We start from the raw sequence: 24084 nt of genomic DNA, 5'->3' as shown, positions 1-24084 counted from the left end.
GGTTTGAGGGATTTGTTGCCAGGAATAATATTTCTGTGCGGAAACCAGAAGCTACTAGTATCAATAGGGTTACAGCCTTCAACAAGACTGAAGTTCAACGATTCTACAAGCTACTAGAAGAACTAATGGGAAAATACAAATTTATACCGAAAAATATTTATAATTGTGACGAAACCGGAATCTCCACCGTCCAAGAACCCGAAAAAGTATTAGCTGCTACGGGACAAAAGAGAGTAGGGTCCATAACAAGTTGGGAACGGGGTAAGAATATCACTTTGCTCTGCGCTATGAGCGCTGCAGGTGGATATGTCCCGCATGTTTATTTTTCCCCGAAAGAGGATGACCCCGACTCTTGAAAAAGATGGGCCAACAGAAGCAATATATAAATGTTCGGACAATAGATGGATAAATGAAGAACTTTTCCTTCAATGGCTTAAGCACTTTATCCAGTATGCCAAACCTTCTGCAGAAGAACCAATTCTATTAATTTTGGATAATCATGCGAGCCACATTTCTCTAGCCATCTTTGAGTATTGTAAGGAGAACTATGTCCATATGCTATCTCTACCACCACATACATCTCATCGCATGCAGCCAATAGATTTGTCCTTTTTTGGTCCATTTAAAGCTGCATATAGAAGAGAATGCGATTTATACATGAAGAGTCAACTGTCCCAAAGAATAACATCCTATGATATAGCTTCGTTGGTTAAAAAAGTTTCTAATGTTGTCTCCTTGAGTAAGGCCGAAGGAGGATTCAAATCAACGGGCATATTTCTTATAAACCCAAATGTTTTTTCAGATGAAGACTTTATAGCAGCTGAAGTCCTTCAATCAGAGCCAATTGTTGTTCAAGAAGTTGCTGACTCTATTTTTGAATCGACTTCTGCTGGTGATGTTGTCCCTGCATCATCCCTTACGCCTACTTTTGAGCTAGAACGAAACATTCCTACTCCAAGTCCATCCACATTCTGTCCCACTACTTCTGGACCAGCGACTGTATCGTTGTCTCAAATTGATATACCATCAATATATACTTGGCAGATGCCAAGTATTCAAAATTTCATTCAGATGTCTCAGAAGGTAGCTGTTGTCAAAACAAGACAAGGAATGAAAAAACAGCAAGCAACGATTTTAACATCCACACCGATTAAAGACTAGAATCGTTTAGTTGAAAAAGAAAATAAAAGGAAAGCCAAAGCTGTGATAAACGAAGGAAAAAGAACAGGAAAGAAAATCAAGCCACAGAAGGGTAGTCGTGACAAGGTTAAGAAGAAAATTCTGCAGGACTCCAACGATACTTCGACGTCAGACGTGAACACGGATGGGTTATGCCAGGAAAATGACGATGCAGAAGATGCAAGCAGCTTGTGTCTTGGATGTGGTGAATTCGGCCGAAACAATGAAACATGGTACCGGTGCACTTCTTGTGGGCTTTGGGCTCATGCCGACTGTACTGGGTGGGATACTGCGCACAATTATGTTTGCGATATGTGTTGATCACCATTGCCCACATACTGATCACCATTGCCAACCCAAGTTGACAATCAGGATCAAAGTTATTATTTTTTTTCAATTCTATTGTACCAAAACTTATAAACCAAAGTAATTAAAGTTGATCTCAATCGATAGTTAGTAAAGTTTATAATAAAAACAGAGTAATAAAAACAGAGTATTTTTTTTTTCATTTTCGCTTAAGTGATCCCCATTACCTACATTTACCCTATATTTTGAAAAAACCTAATATTTTGACATTGAATTTTGTATAAATTTTTGCAAGCAATCATTACGTGAAATATGTAACATTTTATTTTCTGTAACTGTGTGTGTGAAAATTGATTTGCTTTGATTTAATTTCAGATGGAACAGCAAATTCTAAATGATGGAAAGGTTTTCGAAACTCAAAGATTCGCTTGTCTTGTACCTAAGCGCAAATTCAATCGCGATGATATCCCCCCAAGACTGGATGAACATTAAATAATTGTGCAACTGATGCAGGCATTTGAAGAAATAACAAGAAATCTTCGTAGTTTTCAAATCAGTATTTCATCAGTCATACCATTAATTCAAGTTCTTAAGACCACGTTACAACAAGAAGAGACGAAAACTAATACTTCAGAACAATTCATAAATTTTATAATAAAACTACGCGATGAATTGAATTCAAGTATAACATTTGGAAACCTGGTCGAAGACGATAAATACTATTGCAACGTATTTGGATCTGCGATGCAAATTGAATTGTTGAATCTAAATTACTTAATATGACGATTAACACTATTAGAACCTGACAATCCAATTCCATCCAAGACTGACTGCGAATCTTCCCCCAAAAGAAACCGAACTCAAATTGCAATTGAAGTGTAGCTTTCTACTTAAATCATCAGCATCATTGCAAATATTGTAATCAATATTAAGTGTAAATGAAGATCAGGAGGACTCTTCTACAGCTGACGATGGTGACAATTTACTTTTAAAGATACAGTCACACCTTCGGGAGTATAAGAAAGAAAAAAAGACTACCTTTTCATGAGGATCCTCTTATGTGGATGTGAATGGAAATGCGCACAAATACCTCCATATTTTGCCAATAATTCCCCAATACTTATCAGCTCCCCCAGCAGTGTAGCCAGCGAGTGATTATTTAGCGGAGCTGGTTCAATATATGAAGAACATCGAAATAGGCTGAAAGGTGAAAAAGCGGCCAAGTTACTCTTTATTCAATATAACTTGCCGCTGTTAAATTTTGACTACTAAAGTATACATACTAAAATAAAAAAAATAAATGTAAAATTGTGCTTTTTTTCATGATGTTTCCGCTTCCGTTAAGATTTACTTGTGACATCTGTTTCCGTTTCTGCTTCCGTTATGCCAGTTCCGTTGCATCACTACTATCCACTACAATTGAAGTACCCTTACGAGACATAACTGTAGAAAGAACTAGCACCAGGAACATCCGCAATTCAATTGTGGTCTTCTCAAATATCCCCCTACCCCTCAAAAAGTTATGGGAGTATGACGTAGCAAACAGGTTGGGAAGGTTTTCAAAGCTACAGGAGTTTGTCCATGTAATCCAATTTATGCAGTTCCTGATTATGCCTTTACACTAGAATCAGTGGAAAAAACATGTTTATCCCAGAACCTCTCAACTACAACTACCGTCCAGATTGCAAGCGGTACCATCACTTTCGTGTCTCAAAATCAAGAACGAGATGAAGTTGCAGAAGCTTCAGTGGGACCAGATCGCGAGTTTTTCATTGATAATCAGTCATCTTCTGGTGTAGAAGAACATCGAATGTTGAATGTAGGGGAAAAAGGGGCAGTGGGAGTCAGAGGGCAGTAGTGGTCACCGTTCTAACATCCAAACGAAAGGTACTTAAACGAACGAATATCGGCTTTACCGAGCTAAGTGACAACTCGCGTCCCCCCCAACGCTCGTTCAGTCCGCATCTATCGTTTGCACGGAAAGGCCGTTTCGCAGTTTCGCGCCAATTCGATATAATTTTACGAGTGCTCGCAATAAGCGGTGAGTACAACATTATATGAATAAATATTACTTTGGATTATGTATTTGTGTGTCTATAAGCCTTAGTTACCTATTTAGAAAACATTGTGGTGTTTTAATAACAAATTATAGTTTTATTTTTACTTTTACCTACATAGGTAGGTATGATAGGGTAATAGGAGTCACTGAAATGAGAGTTGACCCCCATTGCCCGCAGTTATTGTGTACTAAAAATATATATTGATTGTTATCGTTTATCATTTCAGATATGCCGAAAATACGTCCCAGATCTACAAATAAGGCTCGGTGGTCATCGGAGGCACTATCAAGAGCAGAAAACCTCATATCTCAAGGCCACTCTATGAGGAGTGCTGCTAAAACTATGAATATACCTTTTTCAAGTCTTCAAAAGAGGTTAAAGAAAAAAGATTCATCGGAACCACGCCTCGGCCGACTTCCTGTATTCACTGCAGATATAGAAAAAAATTAGCAGACCGGATAAAGTAACAATCTTCAATTTTTTATGGGGTTACAGCAATTCAAATAAGGAAGGCGACATACCAGTATGCAGAGGATAATCAGATTTTACATAATTTCGACACCAGTGCTAAAATGACTGGACGTGATTGGCTAGATGGCTTTTTGAAAAGAAATGGCATCTCTGTTCGAAAACCTGAAGGTACAAGCATCAACAGAATAATGGAGTCCAATAAAAAAGAAGTCCAACTGTTCTACAAACTATTGGGAGACCTAATAGACAAATATAAATTTACTCCAAATAACGTTTATAATTGTGACGAGACTGGTATTTCTACTGTGCAAGATCCTGGTAATATATTAGCTCCCAAAGGTATGAAAAGAGTTGGATCTATAACAAGCTGGAAAAGAGGAAAAAATATAACACTCTTATGTGCCATGAGCGCTGCTGGCAGTTTCGTCCCGCCAACGTTTATCTTTCCGAGAAAGAGAATGCCTCCTTTGCTTGAGAAAGATGGTCTAGCAGGATCGATATATAAATGTTCAGATAATGGGTGGATTAACGAACAATTGATCTTTGAATGGTTACAACATTTCGCTAATTATACTAAGCCATCGTCAGAAGTGCCTATTTTATTAATTCTGGACAATCATGCTAGTTATCTTTAACGGTTTATGATTTCTGTAAAAAAAAAACAATATACATATGCTGTCACTACCTCCACATACATCCCACAGGATGCAGCCCTTAGATGTTACATTTTTGGGACCACTTAAAGCGGCATATAAAAAGGAGTGTGATTTATATTTAAAAAATCACCGCGTAGAAAAGATAACTCCTTTTGAAGTGCCAGCTATTTTAAATAGAGGATTTCGAACATCGGGGATTATCCCATATGATCCCGATGTTTTTAATGAAGAAGATTTTCTCGCAGCCGAAGTGTTGACTCTACTATATAATCATTCAAGATTCTTCAATTGTCGTTGAACCAATACCATCTACATCAGAGGTTCCCAACCAGTGGGGCGTGCCCTCCTTGGGGGGCGTATAGGGATCCAAGGGGGGGCGCGGTGAGTTGCTCCAGATTTAAACTACATGTAGGTATTTATTAAAAAATCATATTCTCGCGCACCGCGGACGGCGACAAGTCACGACGCGTCCTCCGCCGGCCGCCTCACCCCGCCCGCGCACGCCCCGCTCAGTGATTCGATGTCTGCGCTGTGAGTGAGGTGTTTTTCGCTGACCAATACGCACGATATTTTAAAAAATAAACACGCAAAAATGAGTACTTCTAGTAAAAAAAGGAAATATAATGACGATTACATCAAGTTCGGCTTTACAGTTACGGATAAAAACGGTATTGAGCAACCACAATGCGTTGCGACCTACACGACTCATGCGACATCTTGAAACAAAACACGCCACACTAAAAAATAAACCGGAAGAATATTTTGTGATGAAAAGCCGCGAACTAAAACGAATTCAGAGCAATACAGCGGCATCGTTCGTCCCATCAACAGGTAAAATTGTTGAAGCATCGTACGAAATTTCACTGCTTATAGCTAAAAACCTAAAACCTCATACTGTTGGCGAGTCCCTCGTGAAGCCCTGTTTACTAAAAGCAGCAGAAATAGTACTCGGACCACAGGAGAAGAAGTTGTCAAATATTTCACTCTCAGACAACACAGTGAAAAGGCGTATTGATGATATGGGAGTAGATTTACAAAACCAAGTTGTGGAGGGGATCAAGTCTTCTCCCTGGTTTGCTGTCCAGTGTGACGAAAGCACTGATGTGGCAAATTGCTGCCAACTATTAGTATTTGCGCGTTAAATATATGAAGACAACATAAAAGAGGAACTACTATTTGTCAGAGCTTTAAAAACAACATCAAGAGCTTCTGATGTTATAGCGGCATTTACCGATTTTTCCGATACTCATGAAATTTTGTGGGAAAGACTTATCGGAGTTTGCACAGACAGCGCTCCTAGCATGATTGGCTGTCGTTCAGGATTTGTAACACTACTCAAAGAAAAAAGTCCGTCAATAATATCAACACACTGTATGATACACAGACAAGCATTAGCTGCCAAAACACTTCCCGAAGAGATGAGGAGTGCTCTTAAATTGGCTATTAAAATCGTGAACTACATAAAACATAGTGCTGTCAATACCAGATTATTTGCCGCTCTTTGCGAGGATTTGTCCGCAGCTCATAAGACGCTATTATTTCATACAGAGGTGAGATGGTTATCAAAGGGAAATATGCTCGCACGTTTATTCGAGCTCAAGGATGAGGTAAAACTTTTTCTTGAACAGCAAGGTAAAACGGACTTAAATATTTCTTTCTCAAATGATACATTTCAATTATCTCTTGCATATCTTGCGGATATTTTTGAATCTTTGAATAGCTTAAATTTGAAGCTACAAGGAAACATGAAATCAAATATCATGACTCATCACGATGTCATCAAAGCTTTTGTAGAAAAACTGCAACTATGGAAACGTCGAATGCAAGCTAAAAATTACCCAGCGTTACCTAAGTTCTCCTCAATGCTGGATGATGCGAGTAATCAAGAAACTGCACATAATTTGTCTGCACACATAATGTGTCATTTGGAAAGTCTGGCTGCTGAATTTTGTAGATATTTTCCCGAAAACTTTTCTGAAAACCCAATTCATAAATTAATAAGAAATCCATTCGTGATTGATGTCGAACAATTGCCCAAAATACTGCAAGAAGAAGCTTTGGACGTGAAAAATGATTCGTCTTCTCACGATAATTTCAGCCACATGAATTTGACTGAATTTTGGATAAAATATAATGCCATTTATCCTATTGTCGGCAAGGAAGCACTGCGTATTCTTTTACCGTTCTCGACTACCTATCTGTGTGAACGGGGGTTTTCGACGCTGTTGGGCATAAAATCGAAACAAAGAAATAGACTACACGTCGCAAATGATGATGAGTGCGCTGTGCACTGACCAATTTGAAGCCAAGAATTCATCAATTGGATTATAAAGTGCAGGCCCAATCTTCTCATTAATTAGTATGCTGTACTTCAGTTATTTCACACTCGTTATTTAAACAAAAATAAAGACCATTAAAATTATCATCGTTTGTTTTATTTTCATCGTAGTCGGGACAAGGGGGGCGTCGTATTTCAGCATAAACTTGAGTGAGGCGCATAGGGTAAAAGGTAGGGAACCCCTGATCTACATCGTCTGCAGAAATACATCCAATGACATCTTATTCACCTGTCCAAACAGACTTAATACCATCTGATGTAGATGGTATTAAGTCTGTTTGGATCTACAATAATAAATCATCTACCAGTAACATTATCTACAGCAAAAGATAACAATACCATCAACATCATCTGCAACGCCGTCAAAATCAACAACTGAAATTACCCCGTCCAATATCGAAAATTTGCTGTCATTACCTATGAAAAAAACCCTGATAGACCCATAAGAATAGGACGATCGAAGGAGCACGCAACAATTTTGACAGCAACACCCGTTAAAGAAAGTCTTGTTGAAAAAGAAAAAAAGAAAATGGCTAAAGCAGCAAAAGGAAAAAACATACCGCCACAAGATAGCAAGAAAACTAAGAAAAATTTTGCAAATAATAGCTTTATTTGCAAAATTTTTCTTTATTTGCAAAAGGCGCGTACTACAAAATCTATACTCTTCCTCATAATCAGGAGTTAGTCTTAATCAGATATGTGATGACGATGAAGATGACGATTTGAATAACTGCTTAGTATGTGGTGAATATGGTCGCAACAACGAAGTATGGTACAGATGCACTTTTTGTGACTTGAGGGCGCATGCTAAGTGCACAGAATGGGATTCACCACAAGGTTACGTATGTGACATTTGTTAGGCTAAGCTGACTCTCAATGTCCGCCTCAATGACTACAATTACCCTATGTGGTGTATACATGCTGGTGTGGTGTATACATGCTGGTGTGGTGTATACATGCTGGTGTGGTGTATACATGCTGGTGTGGTGTATACATGCTGGTGTGGTGTATACATGCTGGTGTGATGTATACATGCTGGTGTGGTGTATACATGCTGGTGTGGTGTATACATGCTGGTGTGGTGTATACATGCTGGTGTGGATATCTTATGGTGTGGATATCTTATGTCTTATAATAACCTATTACGTTTTAGTTGTCAAACCTACACCAAGTAATTAATTGTAATTTACGTTGTTACTGTTTAATATTTTTATTACCTGCCCTACAGTGCACAAATAAGAGCTTAAGCTACTTAACATTTTTAAAGTATTTGTATATATCATATTTTCATTTGATAAAATCTAATCAGTTTATATAAAAAATGGAGCCCCTCATTTTTTAATTTGCCCCAGGCTTACCTAGCTACGCGACAGATTAGAAATAGAAATAAAAGCTTCAAGTGCCATACCGCGACGTGACTGTTTTGCAATGATTCCTTTTAGAAAACTGGCTTATGCATCGACTTCAGTCCACATTTGATGATGAATGAACATTGCTTTATCACCATAATAGAGTTTTTAGACATTATCATACATTTTATTATATAAAAATATACTTTACAAGCAATCTTAAGCTAGACGTTTGAATACAAGTAAATACACATTAAAAATTTAACTCAATTCAGTAATTGGAGTTACATTTACCTTAATTGTGTACTTGAAAACTCAGTGTGCACCTCAAAACTCGAAATCATCTTTATACCCACTGGGCCATCTCGACTCATAACATTTTAACAATTTTTACCTAAACCGTTTTACATCTCAATTTGAATAGTATAACATTTATACAAAATTAATGTTAACATTTGTATATTATTTAAAAACAGGTTACTTGTATTTTGTTCGAATAACAGGATAATTGGCATTTTTGGAATGTTACATTCTCAATGTGAATAAAAGCATTATTTAATAGAAAATTCGGTTTAAAATCGAAATATTACCACTTTACAAACACGAATTATTTTCATAACTTCCGTTAACTGTTTCTTTCATACTGTACATGTATCTTGAACACTAAAACACATCCACTTAAAAACGAATCGTTTAATCGAAACTGAACTTTATTTCACACACTATAGAGTCCATTGTCTCGAATATTATCTCCAATATCATTGTTTCCCGCGCTTCCCGGGCGGCTTCTGCAGCTGGAATCCAGAGTCGTTCTGGGTCGATGCTCCGAAACTTAAGTTCAGCGATGTGTTAAGATTCGTCTGTTGGTTGGCTTGAGGTTGCCAGTTTGATCCTGGTAAAGAAAATGGTTATTTTTTTTATGGTATAGGTTGGCGAACGAGCATATAGGCCACCTGATGGAAAGTGGTCACCATCACCCATAGACAATGACGCTGTAAGATATATTACCTTACATCGTCAATGTGCCACCAACCTTGGGAACAAAGATGTTATTTCCCTTGTGCCGTTCGTTTGTCGTTCCACTGGCTCACTCACCCTTCAAACCGGAACACATCAATACTGAGTGCTGTTGTTTGGCGGTAGAATAACTGATGAGTGGGTGGTACCTAACCAGACGGGCTTGCACAAAGCCCTACCACCAAGTTCATGTAAATTATTCATATTATTTATTAAATCTCAAAGAATTTTGAATTTAATAATAATCAGAGTCGTCTGTTGTAATATGTATGAATTGTACTTACCGGTTGTGTCTCCAGTTGGGAATGAAGACAGAGTACTACCCAAGTACGTAAACGGCGATGGACCAGCCAACTGTTGAATGTTTCCTGTTAATCATCACACATATTCAGATTATTTTATGCCTTACACAATCGCCATTTGATTTTGAAATAAACTTTATCATGATGTCATATTTTTGTTAATATTTTTGAATATATCTCACCAAAATACAACAATATGTAAATAGTTTTTATGCATAAATTGATTATTATTTCTCAAGTAAACTTCGTGCAAGCCATTAAGATAAGAATCAGTCACCCATCTACCGCTGATTCATGTGCTTAATTTGTCTTTATATCTCATCTCGTGCTCAGCGGTGAAGGAAAACATCGTGAGGAAACCTGCATGTGACAAATTTCATAAAAATTCTGCCACATGTGTATTCCACCAACCCGCATTGGAACAGCGTGGTGGAATATGTTCCATACTTTCTCCTCAAATGGACAGGACGCCTTTAGCCCAGCAGTGGGAATTTACAGGCTGTTGTTGTTGTTGTATATTTTTAGAATGAGTATTCATTCTTATATTAAAATTAAATAAATAAATGAATAGGTATATACACTGTGACCAAAAATTGTAATTAAATTTATTTCTTACATAACACCAAAACAATCCTTATCAAGCTTTTTGTCCAAGGATATTTATGAGAAGTTACTTCACTTATTAAATATTTATATAAGTAAAACGCAGGTTTTAATAAAGATATAATATAAGAAAAAAAATTGTGTTATCATACCTAAAGCCGCTCTAGGGTCGGAAAGTACGGCGCTACTCAGACCGATTTCGCTCATATTACCCGGCTTTGTCTTCTTCCTAGTACCTTCAGCATCACGCAGTATTTGATCTAAGCTTGCACTCGCTGAAAATAAATTTACATATTAATGTACTATATAAATAAATAATGTAATATCATTTTATTTTGTGATTAGAGAGTACATATACCATTCATTTATTATGCAAGACATTTTCACTTGTTTTTGACAAATATTATAAGAGAAAATAAGAATATATCAACCCCCTCACCCCAGTATAATATTTATTACGTAAAAATCTAAAGGAAAAAATGAATAAATATTTGGTTTATTTTAATTTCAAAGTAATAATCTTACATAAGTACTATCGAAACGAATTCCCACCCCATTGTAAGAAACCCCCCAATCCCCATTCCCCTAGATCGTCTTAAGTAACAATGAATGGCCCCTAAAAGCCATACATAACATTAGTGGAATTAAGCATGAATGCCAGTAATGTTAATGCAATATGGAAAGGTAAGAAGTTTAGCTTAATTCATGCAAAAACTACTAGTTCGATTGTACTTTATCATAGAGTATACTCTTAGGAAAGACACGGATACCTAGTACTATGTGTTATTTATTTGTTTAGTTATATCACATAACCAACTAAATATAACAAGGAAAAAAATATAGATTCGAGATCTTTATATCCAAAAAAATTTTAAAAAAATAAAGCAAGAGAAAGTATCATAGAAGGAAATGTCTTTCCTATTACTACTACTTACTACTAACTATTCTATTAAAGAAGCGGTCAAAACTAATAACTGATCCTGACCCCAGGGTTGACGATTGGTTTATGACTAGGAAAACTGAGCCAAGGGAAAATATATAATAAAACTTACGTGATGGCGTTTCGAAGACATTGGTAGGGTCTTTGAGTATGTACTTCCGAAGGTTGAGATATTGTTCCTTTTGAGCTTCTACTTGAGTGTGGACAGCTTGCAGCCTGCCCGCGAGAGCGACTAACGACTCGTGCATGCGACGGATACCCAAGGTTAGTTCTGGAATCAAATATACAAAAATTTATATAAATATCCTTTTTTTTGATTGCGTATAAAAACAAATATTAAATATACAGTTGAGTCGAGATGGCCCAGTGGTTAGAACGCGTGCATCTTAACCGATGATTGCGGGTTCAAACCCAGGCAAGCACCACTATATATATATGTGCTTAATTGTGTTTATAATTCATCTCGGGCTCGGCGGTGAAGGAAAACATCGTGAGGAAGCCTGCATGTGTCTAATTTCATCGAAATTCTGTCACATGTGCATTCCACCAACCCGCATTGGAACAGCGTGGTGGAATATGTTCCAATCTCTCTCCTTAATGGAAGAGGAGGCCTTATCTCAGCAGTGGGAAATTTACAGGTTGTTACTTTACTTTTTTATACTTTACTTTTAAATATACAGTAAGAGCTAGCGCGCACCGGTGATTTTTATCATGGTGACTGTTTCGTCACTCTTGTCAAGTCCGTGAATATGTATAGAGTTGCGCGCACGTTACGACGTGACAATTGGGTGACATTTGTGTACGCCGACCGGCGAACGAGGCCGTGACGAAACTGTCAGCGTCTTTACCGGTGGTAGTGTTTATTTGACAATCAATAAGTAAGTGTGATGCTTCTATATTGAATAAAGGAATTTGAGTTTGAGTTTTACGTTTTCTCATAGCAAATTTGTCACTCTCGTCGTCAGTCTTTCGCCATTTGCACTTTGACTGACGACTTTAGCGCGCAAAATGACGTCACCATCTATTCAAAACGTAAACATTCGTGAAGACTATATTGATAATGATGTTCTAATAGAAGAAGTGGCAAAGAGACCAGCTCTTTATGAAAAAAAAAAAAATTAAAAGAGTATTTAGATATTCACGTGAAAATTAAAGCGTGGAAGAAATTAGTACCCAGTATTCTCTTCGCTTACTTTTTCTCCCGAGTCTCACGAGTTTACAGAGAACGACCGCCTCTTCGAAATCCATAGTGGCAAATGACACTTCCATTTCGAAAATGTTTTGTCACTGTCTCTATTAATGAGCGCACTCCACTTTGGAAACGTGACGTGACAATGACAAACACTTTAAAGTCACCGTGACAAAAATCACCAGTGCGCGCTAGCTCTAAGATATTTTCATAGACGGCTTAGACTGATATTTTAAAAATTCGAAACAGTGTTGCATATTTCGAATTTTTAAAATATCAGTCTAAGACACACACAATTGATAGTAATTAGAAATAAAAACATATACCTTGTTCAGTAAGCAGTTTGGGAGAGGATTGCATCTGCTTGTCTGCCACATCCATCTGCCTTCGGAATGTAATCAGGTGTTGTTCCAGCTCTGCTATCAGATCCTTGACATAATTCGGTGGCGTCAGACCTTCGAGTTCGATACCTGAGAACAAATATTGTTTTTAATCTATAACATACAACATATGGAAAAATGTGCAAACGGACATACGCAAAGAAGTTATAAAAAATGACAAATCCTAATGGAACTAGTATAAGCAATGTAAACTGTCATAGTTGTCCAACTAGACACCAGCTGGAGCCACAATCTACGTCATGATATTGTCATTCTGGTGAGTTGTATTAGATAAGTTGTCTTTATAATTCATCTCGTGCTCAGCGGTGAAGGAAAACATCGCGAGGAAACCTGCACGTGACAAATTTCATAGAAATTCTGCCACATGTGTATTCCACCAACCCGCATTGGAACCGCAGTGGAATATGTTCCAAACCTTCTCCTCAAATGGAGAGGAGGCATTTAGCCAAGCAGTGGGAATTTACAGGCTGTTGTTGTTGTATTAGATTTTCTTCCTTCAATGTCAACAGCTGTACCATGCTAGCTGGATTATAAAAATAAATGTCAGTGTAGCAATTTAAACTTCAATTATTTTCGAGCAACCGCATCAAAATTTCTTTCTTGTACATCCTAAGGTTGGCTGGTAGAGAATGCAGTAGCATTAAGCCCGCCTTTTGTTAATACTTTTGTATTGTACAATAAAGCATTAAAATAAATAAAATAAATAAAAATTCCAATATAATATAGATCAGCCAGAGGAATTAAACGTGTGTAAGAAATAAGAATGGTTCAAAGTGTGTGGTGTCGCGGTACGCACCGGGCGGGTCGCGCGCGGCGCTCTCGGCGGCGGCGAGCGCGGCGGCGGCGGCGGCGCGCAGGCGGCGCGACTGCGCACGCGCGCGCCCGCACTCGCCGCGCAGCGCCAGCACCGCGCGCAGCGTCGCCTCCGCCTCGCGCCCCACCTGACACAACGAGTTACGATACTTTAGTACATGTATAATACGAGGGCCATTGTTCAGATTTTTACTTGGTGGTAGGGCTTTGTGCGAGCCCGTCTGGGTAGGTACCACCCGCTCATCAGTTATTCTACCGCCAAATAACAGTAGTCAGTATTGTTGTGTTCCGGTTTGAAGGGTGAGTGAGCCAGTGTAACTACAGGCACAAGGGACATAACATCTTAGTTCCCAAGCTTAGTGGCGCAGTGACGATGTAAGGAATAGTTAATATTTCTCACAGCGTCATTGTCTATGGGTGATGGTGACCACTTACCATCAGGTGGCCCATATGCTCGTCCACCAACCTATACAATAAAAAAAAAAAAGACTAGTGACCCCACCTGACACACCGAGTTACGATACATTAGTACATGTATGATCCGATACAAAAGCCATTATTCTGACTAATGAGGAAAACTTAGTTTAAAAAGGATAATATATTAGTAATATCTAATATAGTAGCGGAGCAGCCATAATATCTTGAGAGAAAATAATGTAAAATAATATGAGACAATGAGACATCACATACATTACTCTGATCTCAATGTAAGTAGCTGAAGCACTTGTGTTATGGAAATCAGAAGTAACGACGGTACCACAAACACCCAAACAAGACAACATAGAAAATTAATGGTCATCTACATCGACTCGGCTGGGAATCGAACCCGGGACCTCAGAGTGGCGTACCCATGAAAACCGGTGTACACACCACTCGACCATGGAGGTCGTCAAAAATATACATAAACAACAATGGGATTCTTCGACAATAAATATTCCATATTGCTATCTAATATTATATAAATGAAATTGTCTGTGTATTCCATACCACAGATTAATTTCTTTTTGGTTTTGACAATGCACATATATAACATGTATATGACCCAGAGAAACGACTAGTGGATAAATAAAAATTAATGTTACCTTATGCAAAGGTTTTATTGAAACGCGCATCACATCTGAACTCAGTGACTTCTGTTTCTTAACAAACTCTTTGAAAGACTCCACTGTTGTAGATATTTCGTTGGGCAACTTCGTTTGCTTTGGTGGCTCACCTGAAGGAGAAATAACATAATGTAAATATACAGGGTTAATGGTTATTCGACATACATCAGCTATACTCCAGCCACATTCGATCTGGAATTTTAGTAAACAAACCATGTGTCATCATAATTAGGGTTGATACACTCTTAATAAAAAATAATTATTATTATAATTACAACTATATTCATTATAACACAATTTCCTGTTTAAACACAAAAAAATTAATTTAATACAGAATCCAAAAATTTTATTTAGCCGGTCAATACATAATTTATATGAAAATTAGCTTAAAATAAAAGTTTAAAATTTTTTAATTACCACTATAATATTACTACAAAACTAACAACCCTATATTTTAATACTGACGTAAAGAAATCGCAGGTTTGTAACATTTGGAGTGTTTTTTAAGCAATTGGCAGATTTAGGAGGGTATATAATAGCGATACAGGCTCTTTGTAATTGGTCGTGTATATTTTTAGTCGTATTATAATGGTAGTATAACCACAACAGGTTAAGAATGTTAACATTACATACAACGTTTCATTACACATAGATTAAAAAAAAGACATCTTCTTTTGGCTAGCATAAATATAGCACTAAAATCACTGTTTCAAATTAATCTTAATGAGTCATGTCGTTTGGGAGGCGATAGATAAATTTAATAAAGCGAATTATATAGCTACGAGGTAATTTCTGATATCATTTTAAAATTGGAGGTATTATTTTTGAGATCTACATTATTCCAGATGATCATAAGTATTATAATTATAACCAAGAATGCGCTTAGTCCTTTGTCTTAAATATTTTATTATTAATCATCAAATTAAATTTTTATTAACATCAAAAATGTTTTGAGCATTTGCCTGACGTTGGTTGCTAAGCAACGCTTTATTATTAAACATTCCACATCGAATTTGGCTGGAGTATAGGAGGTAATAGGGGTGACTATTGCAAATAATCATTAGTGTTTATTCACATAAGAATTATTGAATTTCTTGTCAGTTCTTCTTTGTACAATTTATATTCTGAACCAGTGATAACTTTACTTTTATTTGAATAAAATATATTTTGTTTGGATTATTAAAAAAAAAACTTTTACAAACAAATAAATTAGTTTAAAATGTAAAACTACTTACTTTTGCCATCACCTGTCGTTGCATTATTGGTTCCCTGTTGTGTGGCACCACCCAGACCTAAGTTTGAACCTAAAACAAACATAAACCCATCAATTCGAACATTCTCTACAAGATTTCCCAAAATTGTGAGATATAAAATAAAGGAGGTGTCTTAAATAGTTCTAATAAATCAATTACTCCCAAATGCTTACAAAGTGAGTTTTTCTGATTTACAATTTAAATTATTTTTTAAATGATAATGACTAAATACTTAGTACATGTCAATAGGCTATTTGACGGGTTTTTAAAATCCATTTTATACTATTTAGTAGAATTTAAGGAAACCAGTAAAAGTTGTATTTTTTATTTCTAGTACATATTTGCCGAATAATATCATATTAAAAACTCCATATTTCAATAGCGCGCAAAAACGCTACTTGGACAATATGGCTCTGCAATGGGGTCTGTGACGTCACTTTCCTGTATTTTAATCTGTGATACATATAGTAGAAAAGCAAAGTTTACAAGAAAGTGACTTCATCATAAGCCCAGCCAACTAGGAGCGTTTTGTGTCACATGACAAATGTTTGAAAAAATGCATTTTTATTCATGGATTTTTGAATAAATTAAGTATTATTTTCAACTTTCGTTATTAAATAACCATTTTTAAACTCATAATATACATTGATTACAATAGCCTTTATAAAGAGAAAAATGAACACTAAATGTCTCATTTTAGATAAACTAATACAAAAACATTACATATACAAATTATGTATATTATTAGGCACCTCCAAACTAAGATGAAAATGTAACCAAAACTTTGAAATATACACGTATTATATATAATAAAATACATCTATTTACCGATAATGTAGTCATATCATTTACTTCAAGCAATTACTTTATCTTGAACTATACATAGATAATTATTTATAGACTACAATATTGTTGCCAATGTTTTAATACCTGGTGTGTAATCATTTTCATTAATTGTATTTGTTGTACCAAGGGTACCTGCAATGTGCAGTGAAATAATTATATGTGATACCTGCCTATTACTAGCTACCCTCTGGGATATCTTATCAGGAATGTTGTACAGAATATCACTGAATTTGATTGAGTAATTTGGTGATGACCTATTCTGATAATTGTCTAAAAATGACACAGCCCTTTATATAATTAATTATAAACAAAGTGTAAGTACCAATATTCATACTTGTAGTATCTTGATTTAAAGATTTTCGTGGGAGACTGGTCAAAGAAAATGATGAGCAAATATCATTTTTAAATCTTTTATATTAATAAATATAAATTAAAATTTGCATTTTACCTAATATCTATGGGGCACCTATTTTTACATACAACTACTTTAAATTATATTCTCATAAAACATGCAATATTCATAGAAGTCCATTTTAACTGACAAATTTGAAAATCTTGTAATTAGTAGCTTTATCACTTACTAGCTGTAATAGTGGGATAACAATCCCTTCTAGCACTTTTCACAACATAAGTGAGGTTATTATCATTATTGCTGCTTGTATTCGGTTGGATTGGTCTAGGATGAGGTATGGGAACTGAGGATGATGGATTTGGAAACATTATACTGGAAAGGAAATAAATTAAGATTTTATAAATCCACCTATTGTACATTAGTACTATATTATAGCTTTAAGTAGACAATATCCTAAGTGTGTTTATATAATATTAAGTGTAAAGTTAATCAGAAAATGAGTTCATTACCACATTATATGATCATTGTTAAAGTATAGTTTTTCTATGTATATAAGAACCTTTTTTCCATTACATATTACTATTACACCTAAGGAATGTTATGTAAATTAATTTAATAAAAAAAATACTCACTAAATGCGCTTGCACTTGTGGTAGCTGTTGTCGTTGACCCAAATAATCCAAACCCAGTCGAAGTTGTTGTTGCAGTACCAAAACCAAAACCTCCGAGTCCGCCGAGACCAGTGCTTGTTGTTGTACTAGTACCAAACGATAAACCTGAAATAAAATTATTATTAAAGTCTTTAGCGGTCTATATGTTGACAGTATAAAATTGAATCAAAAACAAACAAAAATGGTATTTAACGAGATAGTTTATCTATATTTCAATTAGAAACTATGTGATGTGGAATATTCTGTTATTTAAATAATCAAGAACAACTCATATTAAACAGTAATGGAAAAGGTTTACATTTATTAATCAAGCCATTGTTCCTTTCTTCAATGTTATCTGTTGTTATTTTTTCCAATACAAGCCTTTATTTATGTTTGTTTGAACATGTTAAAGGACAAAAATTGAATGTAACCAATAATTTCTTAAATAACATTCTACCAATCTATCTCATTAATATTCATTAATATTCGGCATTCTTATAAAAAACAATCTTTATTAAGTAATTATTATTTATTGATGCTCTTTTATGAGGTATATGATGATACTTAACTGTTAAAGAACTTTGATTATAAAATAAAAGTGATATATGCTAAATGTGTAGATCGGAATAGGCTATATGTATATATACAATAGATTTCATCACATAAATCAAATTGAATTCACTGAAAAAGTTACCTGTTGTTGCTGCTGTACTAGTTCCAGTACCAAAACTTAGTCCACCAGCAAGACTTGTCGTTGTCGCGCCAAAAGCAGGAGTAGTTGTTGTTCCTATAAATTAAAAATAATATAGAACTGTTTGTTTTTAAAATTTAACTATAATTATATTACATTTCGATGATTCGATTGATTATATTTCAACGACCTCGATAGACGAGTGGTGTGTACACTGGTTTTCATGGGTATACCACTCCGAGGTCCTGGGTTCGATTTCCGGCGGAGTTGACGTAGAAAAAGTCCATTACTTTTCTATGTTGTCTTGGATTTGGACTGATTTTCCATAATACAAGTGCTTTAGCTACTAACGTTGGGATCAGAGTAATGTATGTGATGTTGTCTCACTCAATTGATACCTACCAAAGGCGGGAGCAGCACTAGTTCCAAACGAAAGTGCTGTATTGGCTCCAAAAGTTGGGGCACTTGTGGTTGCGCCAAAAGCTGGAGCAGTTGTAGCCCCGAACGCAGGCGTGCTCGTCGCAGCTCCAAAGGAAGGCGCGCTTGATGTAGCCCCAAAAGTAGGAGCAGTAGATGTGGCTCCAAAAGCAGACCCAAAAGATGATGTAGCAGTACCAAAGGCTGGAGCAGATGTAGCTGGAGTTCCAAATAGACCAGTCGCAGGTTGAGTCGTCGCCGTTAAACCGAAACCTGGAGTAGCTGGCCTGAAATAGTAATTTTAATATGGAACTTTTACTTTTATAAAATTTTCGAAAGTAATATTTAACCACAAAATGTGCTATTAACTTTTTAATTTTATTATTTGACAGATTGATTAAACTTAAAGTCAAAATTCTAGAACCAAAATAGGTTATATACAAAAAGTATTTATTTAATATTATCACTATTTAACGTTTCAGTTGAAAATATTCCATACATGCTTGATGGTATATTCTTTTTTAATAATTTATTATATTTACTTACTTATTAGCGCCAAAACTAAAACCTCCAGATAATCCCGTTGTTGCCGGAGCACTTGATGGCGTACCAAACGAAAAAGACATATTCGATAGTGTTGATTCCTACTAATATAATAATCTTTAAATATAAATTAGTGTTCCTATAAATAAAAGTTTATAGTTTCATTTTAATGATTTAGTGGTAAAAAATACAAATTGATACACTCTGTGGTACGTTGTAATTTGCACAACGATATTTTACAAAATTGTAGAATATAGAATAAAAATAATACAGATTACAAATACACAACACAGATTAAAAATTAGAGTCATGAGTGGATCATCACGACACAAATTTATACGCACGTAATTTTTAAATAAAAGTGTTATTTATATTTACTCAATTAGTATGTATGAAGATTTATATAATACTTTCCGTAAAATCTATTTTAAAAATATTTTACTATTGAAATTAAAATTGGCTAAGCGTCAGCCTACAAATATTTTTAATACACGCCAGAAAAAGAAAAATAGTGAAAAATTGAAAATACGTTTTGGCTGTAAACTGTAAAGTTATCTGTTAGTTAGTGTTGGTGTATTCGTATTGCCGTTGAAGTGAAATTATTGAATAAAAATGAATTACTTAGCTAAAGGAGGATGTTTAATGAGTTCTTGCCAAATTATGTTCAAAACAACACCTATTACGACAAATATTTCTAGTGATTTAATAAAATATCCTACGCAACCGCCAAAAAAGTTGTATTACGATAGTAAACTAAAGGAGGAACTTTACAGTAATCTGCCTACCGGGAACATCAGGATGGTGTGCGGTTATTCGAGCCCAATGAAAATAATAGAAACTTCGTTCTAAACTGAATTTGCGTATTTTTTAAATAAAAACCAATGTAATTCAGTATGAATTGAAATGTTTGTAAGTTTTTAAGAAAACATTTAATTCTTAAATAAATATCACGCACACGTCTTCTCTTGATTGTATATTTATTTCATTCTGCATTTTTAATAATTGTTATTTACATTTACTTTTGCTTCGGTAATTAAAATTACGTTATTGTCTGTTAAAACCTATAAACATTGATTTAAAAGCTACCACTCATAAACACTTACTGACGTCGTCGTGACCTAGCACGTTGCGATATCGATATACTTATCGTTGCGACATGTTTTTCTATTCAAAATCAATCAAAATATACTATATTCAAGTGGGCTTTTACAAGCACTTTTGAAATTCATTTCGTCATTTAACAATTAGGTGAAGCTACCACCGGTTCGGAAAGTAGATTCTACCGAGAAGAACCGGCAAGAAAGTCAGTAGTTACTCTTTTTCAACATTTAAAAAAATACAGTCATGTTAGTTAATACAGTTATTGAAATTAATATATCCTGCCTGGAAGTCAACAGGTATTAATTCAACGCTTTTTTATCATCTACAAAATCTTGTATCGAATAATACGCCTTTTTTACCAATGTATTTTTTATAAACGATTTGAATTTACGAGACCGGAAAGTATAAAAAAATGTAATATTCTAGTACAATAAATAATAACAACAGCCTGTAAATTCCCACTGCTGGGATAAAGGCCTCCTCTCCCTTCGAGGAGAAGGATTGAAACATATTCAGAATTTCTATGAAATTTGTCACATGCGGGTTTCCTCACGATGTTTTCCTTCACCGCTGAGCAGGAGATGAATTATAAAGACAAATTAAGCACATGAACCCGATTTCATCGGTTAAGATGCACGTGTTCTAACCACTGGGCCATCTAGACTCGTTCTAGTACAAAATTTGGATGATTATTCAGAGCATGGTCGATGCCACCTTGCTCTATGAACATATATACTATATAAAGCGATAAGTGACCCGCATTGTCTACGCTCGGGTACGAAGCTTATACATATATATATATATATATATATATATATAGTACATTTATATATATATATATATATATATATATATATATATAAATGTACTACAGAACTTGTTTATTTACGACATCACATTAGAATATTCTAAAATTATGAGTGTTTCTTTAGTACCTATATTGTAAATGTATAAAATACAAAAACCTTCCTCTCGAATGCCTAGTTTTCAAGATTTAAGTATACATAGAGATATAGGGACAGTGAAAGCGATCTTGCTTTGTATTAGGTAGTGATATTTATTAAAATATAACGCTATATAATCACAATTATAAGTGCGTATCATGTTCCTCTCGCCTCTTCACCAGACTATAGTTAATGCTTTTCATTTGCAAATATTTTTGATCAATTATTTTATGTACTTACTATATCACCTGTCCTGGCTAAGCTCCAGTACAATTATGGTATACATGGACCATATGTATTGAAGGAGAAACATAACAAGTCTTGATTTTATCTACACATTTGTAGTGATATAACAAGGAATCTCATTCTTTTAAATGCGTGTTAGGTTTCAAACTAGTAAAGATAAGTTAAATTGTCTATGCCATATGCCGGAAGTTTGTCGTAAAAAATAGTTTTAGAACCAGAAGTAGGAAGTAGGTTAACCTCTAAAACAATTATCTTTAATTTAAAATAACAATCAATCTACCACAATAGAAAAAACATTTACTATATCTTATTATATTATTTCTACAACACAAATAACCATCAATAATTACATTACACCGTAATAATTATATTCGCGATCTCAATGTGTCAACTACGAATATCCCGCCTTTTTTTTTTAAAGGGATGTTGTGTGACTTGACGCAGATGTTGCTTGTTTATTCCAACAATAGTGTATAATTAATAAGAAGACAGAAACGAGTATAGACCGCGTCGTGTAAAAAGAACGCTGGAAGAAAGCGGAGGGGGTGTGCTTGCGCATAGGTACAATCGAGCAACAAAGTACTAGGCATATTGTTTATTTTTGAAGGAGCCTCGCTCGCGGGTTTGCAAATTAAATATTGATAGGCACGCCGAAAAATTTACTGGACAGAATATAATTAAATATAAATAAAAACGTGTTTGATTAAAGATAGAATATTTAATCTAATTACAAAATTAAAGGTGTGGTAGATAATCCTTTTTCGATTTCAATGTCTGTTATTGGTTTTTTATACAGTTCTTTTATTTTTGCCGCTAGTTAGAAAGACAGTAAGAAATTCCGAATCTTTTGAACCTTTTAAAATTTAGATTCGAAACATTTTGTAGCCAATCTATAAAACGGACCACCATTTTACAGATTGTTATAAATTATTATCAACTGCATTAATATCAGCCTCTCTCTTCATAAAAAAATTTACGTCATAAATATTATTTCTTTCTTTCCTGTGTAAAACCATTTCGTAATAAAAACTTTTTTGCGTGATGGTATTTTGGGAACAAACGTAACGTGGACACTGCGTGGATAGCAAAGGGCGACTGACGAACCAATAGCGCACCGGCGAGCATGCGGCGCTTGACCCGCCGCACCTCATACCACCAAATAGACCGATAAATACTCTAGTGCGCAGGTTGACTGCTAGCGTTCTTTTTACGCGACGCGAGCTATACAGAAGGTTTCTGGCAGAGGGGGGCGGGGTCTGCATTTGACTTTAAATTGGTACTAATTGCTCCATTTCCTTATTTTCGACATTTTGTAGTAAATGGGTCTAATCAAATAATATAGCAGTATTGGTATTCAAGCATTTTATTTTATTATGTCTGTCCAACTTCCAATATTATCAGAAACTTTTAGTATTCCATATCGTTTTAATTTGATACTTAAGAATATGAAATCAATATAGAATACTTAGTCATTTAAAATTAAAACTACAAAAATGTAAAAAATTACAAAATTAATGACACATATAAACAAAAGGAATATTTTATATTAACACTTAAGTAAACAAAAACTACTTTGAGACCATTTATAAATATACATTTTAATCACAGCATTAAACAATCAAGTTACACAATATACAGATATGGTGACTATGGTGGACCACTTAATTAGATAATAAAATGTTTAGTCCACATCATCTATCAGATAAGTTCATTTTATAGTCATTTTAGTAATGAATATTAGCACTACTGAACATAATCCGCAGTGCTAATTGCCCCTTAAAGGCTATTTACAATAGGCTATGACAATGCGAAAAATAAAGTATCAATTATTGTAACCACTGTATGAGTTTAAAAATGGTTATTTATCAACGAAAGTTAAAAAAAATACTTAATTTTTTCAAAAATCCATAAATAAAAAGGCATCTTTTCAAACGTTTGTCACGTGACACAAAACGCTCCTCAGATTGGCCGGGCTTATGATCCGAAGTCACTTACTTGTTAACCTTGCTTTTCTGCTATATGTACCACAGATTAAAACACAAGAAAGACCTGACGTAACCGACTCTATTGCAGCGCCATATTGTCCAAGTACCGTTTTCGCGCGCTATTTAAATATGGAATTTTTAATATGATATTTTTCGGCAAAACTGTACTAGAAATTAAAAAAAACAACTTTTACTGGGTTTCTTAACCTCTACTAAATAATATAAAATGGATTTTAAAAACCAGTCAAATAGCCTGTTAGATATAGTGTTACAACATTGAAAAATATCGAATAGTAGATGTACATGAAATCTTAGTAGTAGTTTTC

General features: G+C 35.0%; 1 protein-coding gene across 1 annotated transcript; it reads right to left on the bottom strand.

Annotated features, from left to right (window-relative positions):
* Positions 1–8427: 8427 nt before the first annotated feature.
* LOC124537961 (nuclear pore complex protein Nup58) lies at positions 8428–19718 on the bottom strand. Its single transcript, XM_047114955.1, has 12 exons — positions 19486–19718; positions 18925–19226; positions 18526–18618; positions 17811–17954; positions 15963–16031; positions 14707–14837; positions 13608–13752; positions 12737–12880; positions 11334–11492; positions 10434–10556; positions 9661–9744; positions 8428–9251 (listed from the first exon to the last, which is right to left on the bottom strand). The coding sequence occupies exons 1-12, from the start codon at positions 19563–19565 to the stop codon at positions 9118–9120; spliced, it is 1608 nt and encodes a 535-aa protein (XP_046970911.1). The 5' UTR covers positions 19566–19718; the 3' UTR covers positions 8428–9117.
* Positions 19719–24084: the final 4366 nt, after the last annotated feature.

Source organism: Vanessa cardui, chromosome 19 (genome assembly GCF_905220365.1).
Source record: "Vanessa cardui chromosome 19, ilVanCard2.1, whole genome shotgun sequence".
NCBI classification, from domain to species: domain Eukaryota; kingdom Metazoa; phylum Arthropoda; class Insecta; order Lepidoptera; family Nymphalidae; genus Vanessa; species Vanessa cardui.
Note: the sequence above shows the minus strand (reverse complement) of the source record. Positions and strands in the feature narration are given on the sequence as shown.

Coding starts and splice junctions, on each gene's coding strand:
- LOC124537961 (XM_047114955.1), bottom strand. CDS start 19,565: ATGTCTTTTTCGTTTGGTACGCCATCAAGTGCTCCGGCAACAACGGGA. Junction 19,227..19,485: donor TTTAGTTTTGGCGCTAATAA/GTAAGTAAATAT, acceptor TTACTATTTCAG/GCCAGCTACTCCAGGTTTCG. Junction 11,493..12,736: donor CAAACTGCTTACTGAACAAG/GTATATGTTTTT, acceptor ATTTGATTCCAG/AACTAACCTTGGGTATCCGT.